At 42.0% G+C, this 18,127-nt stretch overlaps 1 protein-coding gene across 1 annotated transcript in view; it reads left to right on the top strand.

The window, feature by feature from the left end:
* Positions 1-18,127, top strand: part of TMTC4 (transmembrane O-mannosyltransferase targeting cadherins 4) — a 1,460,040-nt gene that overhangs the window by 1,349,108 nt on the left and 92,805 nt on the right. Inside the window, exon 15 of the mRNA XM_044071235.1 lies at positions 7,053-7,167. Within this exon, the coding sequence (XP_043927170.1) occupies positions 7,053-7,167 (115 nt within the window). The remainder of the gene's footprint in view (positions 1-7,052; positions 7,168-18,127) is intronic.

The following is an 18,127-nucleotide window of genomic DNA, read 5'->3' as shown; positions in this document are numbered from 1 at the left end:
TACTGTCTTTTCCTTTTAACTATTATCCTCTGATTTTTGTTAGCTAGACAGGTCTCCATCTATTTCATCATTTTGGACCCAAACCACACCCTTTCATTTCCCCACCTCGCTGCTCTGATAGGTAATCCCAAAGGCCTTGCTGAAATTGGGAAAAGGATATTATATGAAGACCATTTATGTAAAAACATTTCATCACACAGGTTCTTTATCCAGGATTGCTGCAAGGATGGAGTCCCTTTCCCCTGAACTGTATTGACCATAATGTTTGGAGGTTTAGGTGGTGGAGCCTTCTGTATTGAAGGTTTACCTACATCTTTGTGTTATCACAAAGCAAATACATTTTGACCAGGAAGACTCACTTCATGCATTTTTGACAGTTAACTTACATTTGTTAAAATACACAGCATCTATTGGTCTCTTGTGATGTGATGTAGGTGGTTGATCTGTGATACATGAATCTGAGCTCTTCCTGCTTTGTAAAGTTATTATTTGGGAACTTTGCCAGTTTGCGGTGTGGACATGTTTCCATATCCTTTCATTAGACAGACATAAAACTGACGGACATGTAATTGGCTGGATTGTTCTTTGGGCCATATTAAACAAGGTGTCCAACAATGCCACCTTCCAGTCCTTTTATAAAGAAAAGGTGACAATTTTCTATGAAGGTGGTGCATTTTGGCCACTGGTCCATCAAGTACTTCTAGTACATGATGGATTGACATCTGCCCAGTTTCTGCATGACCTCCTTTTTTCAGGTTACTTTTACATCTCTGAATTTGTCCCCATCCCTACTATTCATACCGTCCTGTGCTTGTTTCCTGTTTTCCCATTCATTTATAAACGCAAATGTGAAAAACATTGTCATTATTCCTATGTCAGCTCCAGCCTGTTCAACTTTTTTCCCTCTTTTTTCGGTAGCCCATTGTCCAGCCTAGTCTGTCTGAATTCCCTGTGTACTTGTAGCATCTCTTACGCCTATCCACCACTACTGCAAGTGTCTTGTCAGTTTAATTTCTCCAAGTATTTTAGATTTGTAATACCATGGTGAGAATTACCCCATTCCTAAGCCATGGTGTTATTAAAGTTCATAAAATTAGTATTGTTTTAGTCTTCGATGTTAGCCAAAAGAACTCTTCTCAGCACCTACAATATGTCCTAAATTACCCCCTCCTATAATTCAAATGGAGTTACATATATTGGTAGCATATCTAAGTATGAATGTAAATTCTTTTGTATTAGACTCATTACTCTTACTACTATTAGAACTGTCTGGATATGTTTCTTGCACATTGTTCTCATTTCTGCATGCAAATCACGATACTTTATGACTTTGTGTTTCTCTATACATAACACACTGGGTGTAGCAATTTCAATAATCAATGCTACTTTTGTCTTTTTTTTTCAAGCACTACTGTGCCTGGTTTTCTTGCATCTGTTTTCTGAACTCTTTGTAATGGGTGATCCCGTGTGATATAAACTTCATCATTCTTCTTTGCAGGCCTCATGATGTGCTTGATTTTTCTGCTTTTTTTTCTTTTGGCCCTCCTTATCCATAGTCCACCAGCACCGCAGTCATCACCACATTTTTAATTTTCCTCTATGCTTTCTTTTCTCTTACATACTCATATTCTTGTTTTTCCAGGCTGGATGTCCACTCTCTCCATACTGATTTACAATTCCTATTTACTTTTTCCTTGGTGTAACCACCTCAGATTCCCCACTGTCTTCCAGTCATTCCAGCCTTTCATACTAATTTTTATGGAACTTTCAAGATTGAAGTCCACCTTCCTGTAGTCATGCATCCCTGCCCTTGTGTTTCCCATCCTTGCTGCATGGACATGGATTATGAACCATACTATGGCTGTATCACTGTTTATCTTTGAATGTGTCACCTTCATCCCTCCTACTCCTCTCTGTTCCTGAGAACCAAGTAAAAGTTGCTTCCTTTCTCACAATAGCTGTCTTTTTGTGCTTGTGTCCATGACTGACAACAGCTTCCGTCATTTTCCAGTTCCTTCTCACCTCTAAGATTGCCACATCCAACTTCATAGCTAGACTGTTACATTTTCCTGTGTCTGTAGTTCTTTTTGTCAGCCCGTCCTCATCCTGAGCTCATAATTATCATCATAGCCATCATTATCCTTCTTTCCTGTCCCGCTCTTTTATAAGTGGTAACCAAGCACCGGTGACTTCCTCCTCCCCTCAACCATAGTGTCAATTTATGAGTCCGCTCCTTCTCTTTCTTACTATCATTGCAATATATGTAGTTTATCCTTCTATACAACATTTTTTATTGTGCCTACATGTAGCTGATTTTATTACTCAGGGTCTTGACATTATAAAGCATCCCATTTCATTCATTTTTCCTTTATAGTTTGATTATCAGAATCTCTTTGTTGTTTTTAATCTGTTAGCTGGACTTGTCTAAGGCCCCTTTTCAGTCATGACATAAGCCACAGGCACTGAGACATTTGCAGCTCGTTTTCAGTGAGGACAAGATAAATTGCACGGAAGTTAAAAAGTCAGTAGGGTCAACATTTATATAGCACCAACATAATGGCAGAACAAGCAACCTGCACTTTAATCCATGTCTACATTATTTGGCCACATTTTAGGATGGTGAGGTGGTGCTGTGATAGCGCTGTCGCCTCACAGTAATACGTCCTGTTCGATTCTCAGCTAGAGCGTCTTCTGTCTGGAGACATGCGTGAATGGGCGTACCTTCGTTGAAGGTTGTGAGTCAGGGCTGGCAACTCGGCACATAAAAATCTACTGCCAGTCATTAGCGGACCGGAGTTCCGCTGTGGCGACCCCTAACTGGGAAAAGCCGAAAGACACAACAACATAGGATGGTGAGTAATGTCTTTGTTATAGGATAACAGTATTTACGTAGAAGAAATCATTAGGACAGGGTGAACAATACAAAGAAACTACAGTCATTGCACACAACAAAATGAGTTGGAACAAGAAGTCTTGGTTTATGATTACATAATTTACAGCAGTGATAAAACAAGAGTGTGGCTTTCAGAACACACAGTTTATTCTGCATCATATTCAACAGTGAAATATTGTGTACAATAGTAAAACACAAGTCTAGCTTTGAGAAGATGTTATACTTGAGGAAAACTTATGGCTGAGCAACATCTTGAATTAAGCTGTACAGATGTGACACAGTGCTCTTTCAGTAACCCAAGAAGAAATGCATCCTTTAAGAGTTTACATGAGCAGGTAACGGATACTAAAAAATACAGAAATGTTCTCAGTGATTTCCCAATTAGGGGAGTATTGTAAACATATCTTAGAGGGGAAGGTAAGAATTAAATGGATAACAGCCTATGTGGGTGCATTTGTTGACAAACTTCATCTGTTTTTTCTAAAGCAGATTTAGACATAATGCCCATCCTTTCTGTCCTATGAAGTTGCTCTTTACACTTTGCACTTGATGCTTTGTCTGCCTGCATTTTAGCTTAAAATGACATTTGTTTTAATGCCTTCTTCCAGTTATCCTTTAAATGTAAGCATCAATGTAAAACTTCTTTCCCCCGTCATAATCACTTCAGTCCTCCCTAAGCATACAGTCAACCCATGACCTATTTATTCCTTAATCATGGTGAGAACCTTGGAGTTGAGAGCTGGGCAGTGTGAACAACCTATTCATAATTCGTGAGGAGGATTTTCCCTGACCTATCCCTCTCCTTACATTTGTGATGACCACAATCACCACTACCCAGAGGGGCACATACACGCTCTCACACAAACAAATCCCGCTGGCTGTCTTCCAGTACAGCTGTTACCCTGGCCAGTGCTGCTATATACTGCACACCTCACTCTCCTGTTGTTGTCAGTCTTGCAGTGAGGTGGAATGCCTCCATCCCCAGGGTGGGTGGGTGGGTGGGTATGTACTGGCCTCTCAGTCTCTCTCATCCTGCCCTGCTCAGATCTTCCACCCATCCTCCATGCAGGGAGTTGAATGCTGGTTACTTAAGGCCAGTCAAGACTCCATCTGCCGTTGTCACAGAGCTGGACTAATGTAAAATTCTGTATAAAACGTCAAGGTAAATCCTTCTGTCTTTTGCCCCATGTATGCTACTTGTGCACCAGTCCTTTGACTACTCATTAGATTTCATTGTCTCTCTCACAGACAATGTTGGTACCATTTTTAAAAAAGGTCATTTAACTCTCTGGTTTTCTGCAGTTCTCTCTCCAGACTTCATTGTTGTGTTTTACCACTTTTTGTCTCTTCTGTTCTAAATCTCTTAACTTAATTTCCACAGTTATGAGTCTGTCACTAAGTTTTCTTGCATCCTTTAACATGATTAGATTTGCTTTGTGTATTTTAAGGCTTGACACAGTCTCCATCCCATGTAACTCTCTCTCTCCCATCCTTTTCTTCTTAACACCCAGTGTAGTAAAATATCTCAGTATGAATGCACTGTCTAACCCATTAACACATCACATTTGTTCTACAGCAGGAGACAATAAGCCCACCAGTCTGTCATGTTAAGTGCATTAAGCATTCTTTCTTTCCTAGATCCACAATTTCTTTTTTACCATTTTTTCCATGTGCCCTATGCCCTCTGGAATTCTTCTGAATTCAGTGTCTATCACTCATTGTGGTAATTAATTCTAAGAGTATGTAATTCTCTCTATGATTACATAGATGTAGAGAATAGAGAATCCCTTTGTTCTCTTGCCTGTGTCCCCTCCTTCCTCTTCAGCTTGACAGATAGTAATCTCCCTGACATGTTCTTGTGCGGCAGTCTAATTCCCGGGTCTTTTTTAGATTCAGGCTGTGCCTCCTCCAGCTTCTGGTGATATCAGTGGTATGCCATCCCCTCTGTTCCGTGTATTTTCCCCTGGTATTTTGTTGCTGCTGGCTGCCGATCATCAGCCCTTTCCCAACTGATCAACCCATTTATTCCTCACCGTTTCAGGGGGTCATCCAAGGAGCACTGTAATTAAGGCCACCATTAGTGGTAGTTTCATGTTTTTTTCCCCTAATTAAGCACTAGCTTTTGCACCCACCTAGTGACAACCTTGTGGGTAGGATGTGCCATGAGGGTGAGTGTTGCACCTCTCCTTTCCACTAGAGGATTATATTAGCAGGACAGTTTGTCCAAGCACACAAGGAGCTGCATGGTGATTCCACTATGACCAGCAAGGAAAGCAGCCACACTTGTATGCCTCTAAGCATATGTGCTCCCTCTCCTAGGATAGAAATGCCCATCTTCTGTACCTGCTCCATTAAGCAGCCTGACCGCTAATCAGATGTGGGCTGCCTGGAATGCAGCCAGTGCTCCATCTCTGTGCTTCACTTGTACAGGCTCGTCCAGGGTCTTTCTAGTAGCTTTCCTCTGCATTATTTACATCATCCTGATGTCCCTTTCTTTATGTGGCCTCCATAACAGAATGCATTATTCAGGGAGTGGTGCAGCAAAAGTCATGTGGAGTAAAAGCGTTACCTCCTTATTTCTGAAATATATGCCCCTGAGGATGTATGCCAGCATTCTGTTTTCTGCTACTACTGCCCTCTCAGCTCTGTTGCTATCAGCTCCAGTCCACCCAGCTGACACTTTCCACCCTTGTATTTATTGGCTAAGTGCAGTACATTGCATTTGTTTTAAACCTATCCTGCCACCTTTCTGCCCATCCTTTACTTTTGCTGCTGTCATTGTATCATCAGAAAAGAAGTTCATCCTAGTGTTTCTTCCTCATGTATGTCTGAGGCAAGCACACCAAAGAGTACTGAACACAGTGCAAACCCCTACAGTACTTAATACTTCAGTAGTCATTTTCCTAACTACTGTCTTTGTTCCTATCATTCCAGTCTCCAAGACCATGCAACACTGGAGAAAGGTGAAAGTCTGTAATACAGTGCATGGTGGTGGTCTCACTCGGAAAACAATGTTGTACTATATACATTGCAGATGGAACAAATTAGAGGGCTGGTAACATCAAGAAAGCCTAGTTTTGAAGTTAGAACTTGATCTCACTACCTTTGATCAGTTATGAGGAAGTCAATAAAGACAAACCCTTGTTTTAGTTTTTAAAATGATCAGTTTATTAATATGGTTACACAGCATGACTGTCACTGTTTTTCATCCTGTAGAATCACATAGGTTGCATATAAAATTTAGATTAATTTCACAGGAAATCTATTCATATTCCTGCATCAAAACTATAAACATATTGTGCTGTTATAACATCAGTACTCGATGCATTTACTTGTCCATAAAAGCATGTTTACAAGATTTTAAAACATTCAGAAAACCAAAAAATACTGAAGATTGTGAATTGTCTTTCAAAAATAAAAGTCACAGCTGTTTCTTTACCTCTAAAAGTTCCTTAGCTGAGTATGCGTATATGTTGTCCAGAAAAGTTTGTTCATTTTTGAAACGTTTCAGTGTGTACTGTTTGTTTAGACACATTCCTTCTGGCTCTTATTTTACCCAGGAAAATGATCTACGAGATTTATGTGGTATTTTTTCTTGTCCTAAAGAAATGATGTTGTAAATGATGTTTTGCAACCCTGTGTGAATTTTCATTTGTGGTTAGGTTAAAAGCACAAGCATTACATTGTCTTCAAGTATTCCTGCTGTGAAAGATATAAAACCATCAAAATTTAATTATTCCTCACATTTAATAATGACAACTCTTTAGCCAGTCGTCTGTCCAAAGTAACAGAATTCCATCCATATTGGTGTGGACAGAGGGAAGGACAGGCAGGGTAGCATTGGTCTGTGCAGCTAAATCCTACAACTTACAAATTAATGGAAAATACTGTGAGTACATACCCGACATATGGGGTTTGAAGTAGTTTCAAGGACATAAAATCTCTTCATTTCTAAAAGTTAATTGCTCCCTTATGCAACTGCCATAGCTGTTGCCTACGTTCCAGCATGAGCAGTTAGTTAAACATGTTTGCAGGCACCAAAAACTGTGGAAAACATAACAGAGAAAGTGTATTACTGCATTTGGAGGCTAGGATTTGCCTACATATAAGTTCACCAAGTTTTAACAGTAGATCTTTTCTTTATTTTTGTTTGACAAAGTATGCAGATCTGAATCGTCATGTTGATGCTCTAAACGCTTGGAGAAATGCCACTGTCCTCAAACCTGATCACAGTCTAGCATGGAACAACATGGTAATTTTGCTGGACAATACAGGTAAGACATGTAATAGACAATAGTAGCATGTAGTTTCTGATGGTGCTGCTGTAGCGTTGTCGCCTCACAGTAAGACGTTGTCCTGTTCGATTCTCAGCTAGAGCGTCTTCTGTGTGGAGAAATGCATGAATGGGCGTACCTTCATTGAAGGTTGTGCATCAGGGCCGGCAACTCGGCACATAAAAATCTACTGCCAATCATTAGTGGACCGGAGTTCCGCTGTTGCGACCCCTAACCGGGAAAAGCCGAAAGACACCACAACAACAACAACAACAGTTTCTGTACAAGACATTATATGTATATCAGAGTCTAAGATCTGAAGATTGATCTCTTACATGCTACATAAGGGCTGAGTGTATACTGTTTAAAAAGAATGTCTGTGTAATATTCATTGATTGCCAAGAATTGTAATGTAGGATGATATACATCAACATCACTTGTGTGTCCTTCCTAGTCAAATCCATCTCAGCCCATTCCTCTTACTTTAGAAATGTAACACCTTTGACTAGACTGCAGGATCTGGGGTTCAGTCCCCACCCACAGTCAATGTCAGTGTTGAGTATGCATGTACCTACATAGATTCTTTTTAGGTCCTTTGGTTTCTTACCTCCCTAAAAACTTATTGATGTTAAGTTGTCTATCTCGCCTTCATTCTTGCTGGATGGGTTCGGAGCCGATCCTCAACTCCGACTCGGCCTTTTACTAAAACTTCAGAGCTATTTACTGGCTCGAGGCCTCCCCTTATCCCACAATGCTAGGTGTCAGATACCCAGATCTCGTTTGCCGCTTCAGCTACGAGGTTGCGTTTTTTACCGGCTCCAGGTCGTATAATTCTTTTACTGCTGTTTTACTGTCAGTGTTATTGTTATATTTAGATATTCTTCTCTATTAGTTTTATTATAGGTTCATAGGTTCGTACTAGGCTATCTGCCCTAAGGCATTTATAAGCCTAGCCAGAGTGTATGTGGCTTACACCACCCCTTAGGATGAGAATACTACGCCCTTTTAGGGTCTAGTTTACTATGCCTCTGTCTAGTAGTGACACAGAGATGTCATGTAACCCCTTTAGACCCCACTTAGGATCTCCTTTTTCTGTTGTTACAGAGTTTTCCTCCCTCCCCCCCCCCCCACCCTTTGGGGTAGTGGTTAGGCCTGTCTCTTTATAGTATTGTTATACATACACACATATATATATATATATATATATATATATATATATGTGTGTGTGTGTATATATATATATACATATATATATATATATATATATATATATATATATATATATATATATATATATATATAGAGTTGGATAATTTTTGTGTTAAGTTTTTGTTAGTGATAACTGTTGTAGTTATAGTGGTATTGTACTGTTAGTTCTAGTGCGTGTGTGTCCGTGTATAGTGTTTTAAGCACTAGTTAAACTCCCCTTGGTATCTCTTTTATCATGTCTAAAGATACCAAGGTTTCAGGTTTCAAGAAGTGTGACTCGTGCTGTCAGAAGATGTCTCTGACAGATGGTCACACTTCTTGTGTTTATTGTTTGGGCTCCCTACACCTGCAGGACTCTTGTTCGGTCTGTCATGCTTTCAGTCCGAGAGTCCTGTAGGAGCATAGGAATAAGCTCATTTTGAGAGGCTTGTTAAAGCCAGAAGGATCTCCGGCCAAGCCTTCATCGGGGAAATCCTTAAAGCCCGCCAAACCGTCGGCTCCCTGTTCGGAGCCGACACCGAGCGGAGCTTCTGCCTCTTCGTCGGTTCCGTCTGGAACCGACACTTCGAGACCTCAGTCGGCTCCAACTTTGCTATCGGAGCCTTCTCTGAGCAGAAAGCATTCGAGGTCCCCCTCTTTAAAGTCCGTTCGCTCGTCTCCCAGGTCCCCATTACTACAATCGGAGCGGAGCCATAGATCCCATTCGTCTCGGTCCTCCAGGCTATCTGATCATGACTTAAAGAGGGTGGTCAGTAGGCTCCTTAAGTCGCAGACACTGGCCAAAATGTTGACTAGCCCTTCTCAACAGACTGTGGCTATCCCTGTTTCTTCAACAGTTCCTCCTCCAACTCTACTACCGTGTTCAGAGCCGGAGCTTGTTGGGGCTAGAATCGTCGGAATGTCGGAGCTGATACCCCACATTTCGGCTCCCTCGTCAGCTCCGATCTCTTCATTGGTTCCGTCCTTGGAGGGATCTGGGCGCCGAGACTCCCTCGTCGGCTCCAAGGGGGTGAGTGGCATCGGACCCTTGTCTGACCCCGTACTCCCTCTCGGGGCCTTAGCGCAGGTGAGCTCGGCCCCGACATCGGCCTCGGAGCTGTCCCTCTCGGTGCCAGAAGGGGTTCACATCTCTTCTGAGCTGGGACCCTCTTCTCTGCCTGATAGGGGCGCCTTTGAGGCCATGAGGAGTGTGCTGACTCTGGTGTTGGCTCCGCAATCGACCCCTTCAGCACCTCCCCCCATGGTGCCTGCGTCGGTCTCTGTCCACCCTCCTGACCCCAAGCGTGGAGAACAAGCGCTCCAGGTAGCCCCATTGGGTGTATCTTCCTCTTCCGAGGCCTCCCCTGATCTCTCAGAGGAGCCCCTTCAGAAGAGAAAATGTAAGAGGAAGCATGTTGACTCCCCCGAGTAAGTCACCTCTGACACTAACTTGGAGGATTTGGAAGGGTCCCCAAGGTCCCCCTCTGAGGATGTCTCCTTCTCAGACATCCTTGAGATCCTTAAGCAGAGGGGGAACTGGACTGCCCTCAACCCTTCTGAGGACGGGTTGGTGTATCTGGACGTGTTTGGTTCTCGCCCTTCCACCTCCTGGGTGTCTCCGCCTTTTCGACCCGCTCATGGAAGTAGTGGCTCAGAAGGCGTGGGTGGCCCCGGACACAGTGGAACCAACTCCCCGCAGGCCCACAAAATTCATTACAGCCCCATCCGACAAACAGTTTCTTACAAAGGGTGTCCCTGTTGATGCCATGGTGGTTGCAGCAGCCACTAAGAAGGAGTTGGCTGACCCTTCAGTGCCTGTCCATCCACCTAATAAAGAATCTAGTACAATGGACAGGTACGGGAAGCAGATATTCTCTTCAGCAACCTTTTCCATGCGGTCGCTGAACTATCTGTGCCATTTCACCCGCCTTCAAAGAGATCTCCTTCAGGAACTGGGTGATACCCTTCAGGATCCATCTACTGCGGGGTCTCAGGAAAAGATTAACTCCCAGCTGGTGACCCTTAGTTCTATAGTCAACTTCTCCATGCGGCTCATTTCTTATGCAGCCGATGGGGCGAGTAGAGCTGCAGACACAGGCGTGACTTTGAGAAGACATGCCTGGATGTGGTTATGTAACTTTGCTGACCCCTTTAAGGCATCCTTCACCAATACCCCCTTCGATGGTTCGGCTTTGTTTGGACCACAGGAGAAGGATACCCTTACCAGGTGTGAGCAGGAAGGCAAGACTCTCTCTGCCGTGGGAGTCTGTTTTTCTACTCCTTTTAGACCATACCCTAATGGTCAGAAGAGTGGAAAAATGTGGTTTTCCAAACCCCAAGGAGTCATGCCTGACACACGTGGCGAGTTTCCCTCCAGGGGCAGAGGAGGGAACAACAACAGATGCCGCCCGAGGGGTGGAGGGGGTCCGCAAAATCAGGGTAGCAGGGAATCCTTTTCTGACAAACCCTTTCAGCACCCCTGAGGGGCTGCCCGACTGTCCACTCTCGGAGGCAGTCGGGGGAAGATTCTCACTGCACCCAGAAGCCTGGCGACTCCTCACACAAGACAAATGGGTACAGTCTATCATATCCAAGGGTTACAAAATCCCCTTTGTCCACACCCCCATGCAAACAAACAGGTCCCTTCCAGATGTTCCACCCAGTCTAAGGGAACAAGCAGTACTAGAAATTTCAAAACCGTGAGAAAAAAGAGCCATCCAGCCAGTCCCAGCAGACCAGCAAGGATCCAGGATTTACTCCAAGTTCTTTTTGGTACCAAAGAAAACAGGGGACTGGAGACCCATTTTGGATCTCAGCAGGTTAAACAAATCTGTTCAAAGAACGAAGTTCCGGATGGTTACACTTCAGTCCAGTCTACCCTTTTTGGGTCTGGACATTTGGATGTGCTCTGTAGACCTTCAGGATGCGTACTACCATGTCAGAATGAACAGACGCTCCAGGAGGTTTCTCTGCTTCTGGCTGGGAGCCTGTCACTATCAATTCAGAGCCCTGCCCTTTGGTCTCACCACAGCACCCAGGGTGTTCACCAAATGCATGGCAGTGGCTATGGCTCACCTGAGATGGCGAGGATTCCAGGTGTTTCCATATCTAGACGACTGGCTCCTAACTGCTTCCACCAGGCATCAGCTAATCCGAGCCAGGGATTATACCATCCAAACTTGCTCCGAGCTAGGTATATCTATAAACTTCGAAAAGTCTGCATTGTCGCCTTGTCAATCTATAACCTTTATAGGTGCCATATTAAACACAAAAGAACTGTCGGCAAAACTTCCATTAGAAAGAGTATTAGACATTCGCCGACATGTTCAAACGTTACTACAGTGCAAGAGAATTCAGGCCAGATTTGTACTGAAAACCTTGGGTCTCATGGCAGCAGCAATCACATTACTTCCCCTGGCTCATTTTCACATGCGGATTCTTCAATGGATGCTTTTTACCCAATGGTCTTTTCGACAGCTTCCGATGTCTCACAACATAATAATCACTCAGTCATGCAAAGACCACCTTTCTTGATGGATGGTCTCCCCTCAAGTTTTTCAGGGCAGACCGTTTGTACTTCCTCCTCCGGTTGCCACTGTGCAAACGGATGCCTCCCTGATCGGGTGGAGGAGCATTTTCAAGGCAGGACTGTCCAGGGCACTTGGCAACCCCTAGAGTACCATCTGCACAAAAACGTCTTGGAGATGAGAGCGGTACTTTTAGCATTACAAGCTCTGCAGGACTCTCTACCTACCGGGACTATTGCAGTTCAGACGGACAATATGTCGGTAGTGTGGTACATCAACAAGCAGGACGGAACCAGGTCCTATCACTTATGTCGAGAAGCACTCAGACTCTGGCAGTGGGCGATCTCCTCTCAACGGTTTCTGATAGCAATGCACATCCCCAGGAAGTCCAACGTCATAGCGGAGAGGCTAAGCAGAGCAATCCTTATGCCTCACGAGTGGTCTCTCAATCAGTTGGGGTCAATCTTGCTGCGACCTTTTTGCAACCCCTCTTACTAGCAAGTGCAGCGACTTCTTCACTCTCTTCCCCCTCCCAGGCCATTCCCCCAGAGACGCTCTAGTTCACGATTGGCCCCGGGGTCTGCTCTATACAGTCCCTCCTTTTCCCTTAATTCCAAAACTGATTCAGAAAGCGACTGCTTTGGGATCCAGGATGATCCTCATTGCTCCTTACTGGCCTCGACAAATTTGGTTCCCATTCATGCATCGTCACCTGCTGGAGCAGCCCTGGAATCTGGACCCAGTGCCAGACCTCTTGATCCATCAGTCGGGCGGGCTGCACCAATCCCTTCACTCTCTCAACCTCACAGCTTGGTTGCTCCACTTCCAACCTTAGCCAGGCTTCCACATATTTCTCAGCCAGTACGTGAAATCATACTTTCTTCGCACAAACCTTCTACTAGGAAGACTTATGCTAGTAAGTGGAAACGTTTTTCTTTCTGGGCAGAGGCTAGAAAGATAGACCCCTTTACAGCCCCTGTCCATAATGTTTTAGATTTTTTGATGGAACTTTTTCGAGCAGGTTCCTCATCTGCCACTGTTAGGGTCCAATTGGCTGCTATCGCAAATTTTCATGTTAGCCTACCAGAGTCCAGTATCATGTCCCACAAACTTTGTAAGGCCTTTCTTAAAGGGATTATTTTACTTAGACCCCCGGTTAAAGATCCCCCCCTCTGTGGGATTTAAACTTGATATTAACTTCATTGATTCTCCCTCCATTTGAACCTGCAGCTTCTTGTTCCTTAAAGTTACTCTCCTGGAAGACTCTCTTCTTAGTAGCCATCACCTCGGCCAGAAGAGTATCAGAACTTCAAGCCCTTTGTATTCGTCCTCCATATCTTATTTTTCACAAAGATAGAGTTTCACTCAGGACTAATCCTTCCTTTTTACCCAAAATACCCTCAGAGACAAATCTCAGTCAGGCTATTGATCTTCCTGTCTTTTTTCCTAATTATTCAAACAGAGCTGAACAAAAGTTACACAATTTGGACGTTCACAGGCAGTTACGTTTTTATTTGGATAGGACCAAACAGTCAAGAAAATCAGATCAACTCTTCCTGTCCTATGCTGAGGGGAAGCAGGGCCTGCCAGTTTCTAAGGTAACCTTGTCCAGGTGGCTGGCCTCTATTATTACCTTGATCTACCAACTGAGACATAAAGAACTCCCTAAAAAAACAAAAGCTCATTCCACCAGAGCATTGGCTACATCGGTAGCTTTTCAGGCTAGACTTCCCAATGGAATCTATTTATGCTGCAGCCACATGGGCCACTCCTCATACCTTCATTTCGCATTACAAGTTGGGTATGGCCTCTAGGAGTCAAGCTGATTTTGGTTCCACTGTGCCCAAGAGTCTGTTTCGATGAGCCACACAGGGCTAAGGTGCTAGGGACGCTGTCCCATCCAGCAAGAATGAAGGCGAGATAGACAACTTAACATTAAGAAGTTATGTACCTACCATAACATTCCATGTTAGTTGTCTTCATCTCACCTTCTTTCTTGCATCCCACCCTCCATCCCCCTAGCCTGGTTAGGACCAAGAAGAATCCCTTTTGAGGCCTTCTTCCTATGGTTGACCTTTTTTTTTTTTTAGGTTACATCCTCCTCTGTTTGTAGCACTGTAGGTAAACCTTTGGTGGGAACTAGTGTGTTTTTTCCATGGGGTTAGCTCTTCCAAACGAGATCTGGATATCTGACGCCTAGCATTGTGGGATAAGGGGAGGCCTCGAGCCGATAAATAGCTCTCGAGCTTTAGTAAAAGGCCGAGTCGGAGCCGAGGATCGGCTCTGAACCCATCCAGGAAGAAAGAAGGTGAGATGAAGACAACTAACATGGAACGTTATGGTAAGTACATAACTTCTTATTTTCCTACACTAAATTCTCTCTGTTATCTGTCTATACTTTTGTCTCTTTTTGTGTGTGTGTGTGTGTGTGTGTGTGTGTGTGTGTGTGTGTGTGTGTGTGTGTGTGTGTGTGTGTGTGTGTATACAAGTGTCTGTATGTTGTAGTATAATGTGGCAGTTTGCACACTATAATATGTCAAAATTGATTTGAAATCATTTTGTAAATAATATTGGAGTATCATGTGCTAAAGTTATGTCTTCCAAATAATATTGTAAATATTGTACAGGAAACGTTTTTCTTTAAGAAAGACAGATATGTCTCTTTATTAGATAGATAGGTGCCTTTAAGCACTGCTGGTAATAAGAAATTTCCTTGTTAGTGCACTCTATAAAAAGGAGGACTTTGGCTCTGGAGATCAGAGAAGTTGGATCAGTGCAGGGTGAATTTGTACCTGGAACAGTAGTTCTTTGAAGTGTGGTATCAAAGAGAAGTGGCAAGCTGGAAAAACCTGGAAACATTTTGCTGAGAATCCAGTTGAAGAAGTCTGTATTTTGACACTAGACCTGAAGTGGTATGAGAGACCACAGAATATGTGTGGTGTGTTATTCTGTCATAAAGGAGAATTTGCACAACTGAAGTATTATTTTGCCTCTGTATTAGTAAAAAAAAAATCCTATTTTTTGGACAAAGTATCTGTACTGCCTTATTTTGATACTGCATGGAGCAATGAACAACTTTGGCACATCATTTTTAGGGTATTATGTTACATGAATTTAACTTTTACTGCCAGAAAGTTGAATAGGTATTTTCCTAGCTGAAGAGAGAGCAGTATCATGGTGATGTCTTGTATTTGTGTATGCGAGCTTGAGTGCATGTGTGTGAGATATATTTGTTTTGTACCAAGATACCAACAGTAGAACAGCTGCTGCAAACTATTGCTGCTGCAGCAGTGAGTTGAATGTGGTGGCCAAGTCCATGGCCATCCCAAAAACATTTCCACCTGTTAAAAAACTAAACATGGACAAAGATCTTGAGACGTACCTAGTGGTCTTTGGATGATATGCCTACCAGGAGGGATAGAACCAGAGTGACTGCCTAGAATTCTGTCAGCATAGTTAATACTCAGACTTTAAAGGCCTTCATAGACATAGATATGAGAGACTGAATACCAGACTATGGTAAAGTTAGAAAAGCACTGTTTGCTGAAGCGCTTGTTACCGCTGAGACAAAAGTTTAAAAGTGTCACAGTTGAACATTTTCTCCTAAAATGTTTTGAGCTCAGTTATATAACTTAGATTACTTAAGTTATGTTTAGAGCCTGGGGATCATCTTATTAAAAAAGAATTAAATATTAGTCACTGATGTATTTAAAAGGGCTTTATCTGATATTTTTTCAAAGTAGGTGTTTCATACTGACCCTAAGGACAATGAAAATCTTGTAATGGTAGAGAGATTGTTGTGCAGTGAAACTTTTTAAAATTGGGCAGCCTAAACTTATGGTGATGTCTCTGTTAAATTCTGGTAATAAAATTAAATAATTGTACTCATACTCTTATCGGTGTGGGGAGGGGAGCCAGCAGTTGACTAAGCCTACTGCACCTCTGCCTAAACTGGAAAAAAGAAGGGGGAGCAGCCATCAGATGCATTCCACTCCTGTACTTGCAGGTTACTAAAGATGTTGAGCTTATGGAATCATCTGATGAAGTATCTGTCACAATAGTTGAGACAGTCTATTGCTATTTTGCTTTTGCATGATTGATTAAGTGCAGTGCCTTAATTGGTGGCAGGGAACTGCAATGGGTTTGACTCCAGTAGTATTGTTAAACTTCTAACACCAAAATGAGCCAAACAGTGCTTAGAATCCACAAACCAAAAAATGAAAGTTTTTTGCCCTATACAAAGAGAGGAATTGAATCGGGTTCAATCGGAGCTCGCTATCGTAAAGGGGGACCTCACCAGGTTAATAGAGCTTTTCACACAACTGGGTGAGCAGAATAAATGTGGATACCATAAAAGAAAACAGCATTTGTCACAGATAATGATGTCACTCACAACGACACGAGAGGCGAACAGCCGGAAGGTGATAATGGCGAAGGAGACATTATGGTACAAGAAAGAGAAATCAGAATACCAAATAAGAGCCTCCAACAGAAAGATGGTGCTGGAATATTTAATGGAGAGGGATCCGAAGCCGGGAGAATGAGGGTGAGACCTAAAGAGACTTACCTTAAGGTCAGACAGGACAAGAGCTTGAACAATGGATCCAGGCAGGCTCACAGAAAGCAGCAAGGTGTGTATAGCTGTAACGGACATGTTAACACACCTAAAAAACATGTGAGTAACTCTGAAAGAGTATCAGAACAAAATATTGACACTGGACATATTAAAGGATTTGATTACTTGCTTGGTAAACAGTTTGTTTTCACAGATAATGTTATTTTGAATAAAATGCAAAGTGTAACTAATGGTAATAAGGAAAAACTGGAAGGCAGTGTCAAAGAAATGATTTTTGCCTTTGAGACGAAAATGTTTTTAATTAAAAAATTGCAGTTGGAAAATGGATATTTATCTGAATGTATCATAAAAGAAATTGTACCCAAGGGATTAAGGATTTACAAGTTTCCCTTTGGTATAGATTATGACGAAAAACTGATAGCTGAATTTCTGGAAATGTTTAACAGATATGGGATAGAAATGATGGAAAAAATTATTAAAAGCAATGACATGAAACATAGTATGCTTATTGGACAAGCAGAAATATTAGATGGAAAAATTAAAAATGACCTATTATTTTCAGAGTATGAAGGATTATATTATTATAGAAAAATGGATAACATAGACATTAAGTGTAACAAACTTTTTGAAACTAAGTGTAAAAAGATGCAAAGGGACTTGAATGAATATAAAGACAACAGGGCATATGTGATAAAAAAGATAAAAAAGGAGAAGCAGGTAGAAATTTAATGGAAAAGTACAGAAATGTATATTATGGGAAACAAGGACATGAAGGAAGGGGGAAATATTATAATAAGGAGCAATATAATGAACAAATATATGAACCACAACCATTTCAATACCAACAGGAATGGGATGTAGGACTAGAAGAAGAAAGGGATTATCAGGAATGATGGTGGAATAAAAGGAACAGGAACAAAAGGGAGAGATGGTAGAGAATATCGTCCAGGATGGGGTGATCCATACGTTGCAAGGATATCATATTTATAACTATGCAGGAATTGAGTTAAGTAAAGAACACTTTTACCTTTGTATGAAAGGATTAAAATTTGTACCTATGAGATGGTTTGACTAAACAGAAACAATTATAGAGCTAAAAATATTTTTAAGGAAATTAAATTTAGCCTATATGTTTCATGAACATAAAATAAATTAAAGGAAAACTAGTAGTAATAAACCAAAGAATAAAAGTGTGTATAACCCACCATTAGATCCAACATTAAATATTTTGGAAAAAGCTATAATGGAAGATATATATAGGTTGAAAGGTAAAGAACAGCATATTCCTATGAACATGAATCTGAGTAGAAAAGAAAATGAAGTTTTAAAATCATTAAAAGAGGATAGGACCGTTAGAGTGATGAGACCAGATAAAGGGGTGGAATGGTATTTTATGATACCTTAGAATATTCCCAAAAAATCTTTGAAATGTTAAATGATTCAAGCACGTACTTCCTATCCTCAGCTAATTAGATAAATATTAGTCATAGAAGGGTAGACTTCTATTTGGAAGAATATCTTATTGAGGAAAGAATAACAGATGACCTATACAATTATTTGAAAGTAAAGAAACCAATAGTGGCTACTATGTTCGGGATACCAAAGACACATAAGGAACTTAAAAACCTGACTTTTAGACCTATAGTGGGTGGACGTGGGTCCAAAACAT

This window comes from Protopterus annectens, chromosome 5.part0 (genome assembly GCF_019279795.1).
Source record: "Protopterus annectens isolate FY-2018-M chromosome 5.part0, PAN1.0, whole genome shotgun sequence".
NCBI classification, from domain to species: domain Eukaryota; kingdom Metazoa; phylum Chordata; order Ceratodontiformes; family Protopteridae; genus Protopterus; species Protopterus annectens.
Note: the sequence above shows the minus strand (reverse complement) of the source record. Positions and strands in the feature narration are given on the sequence as shown.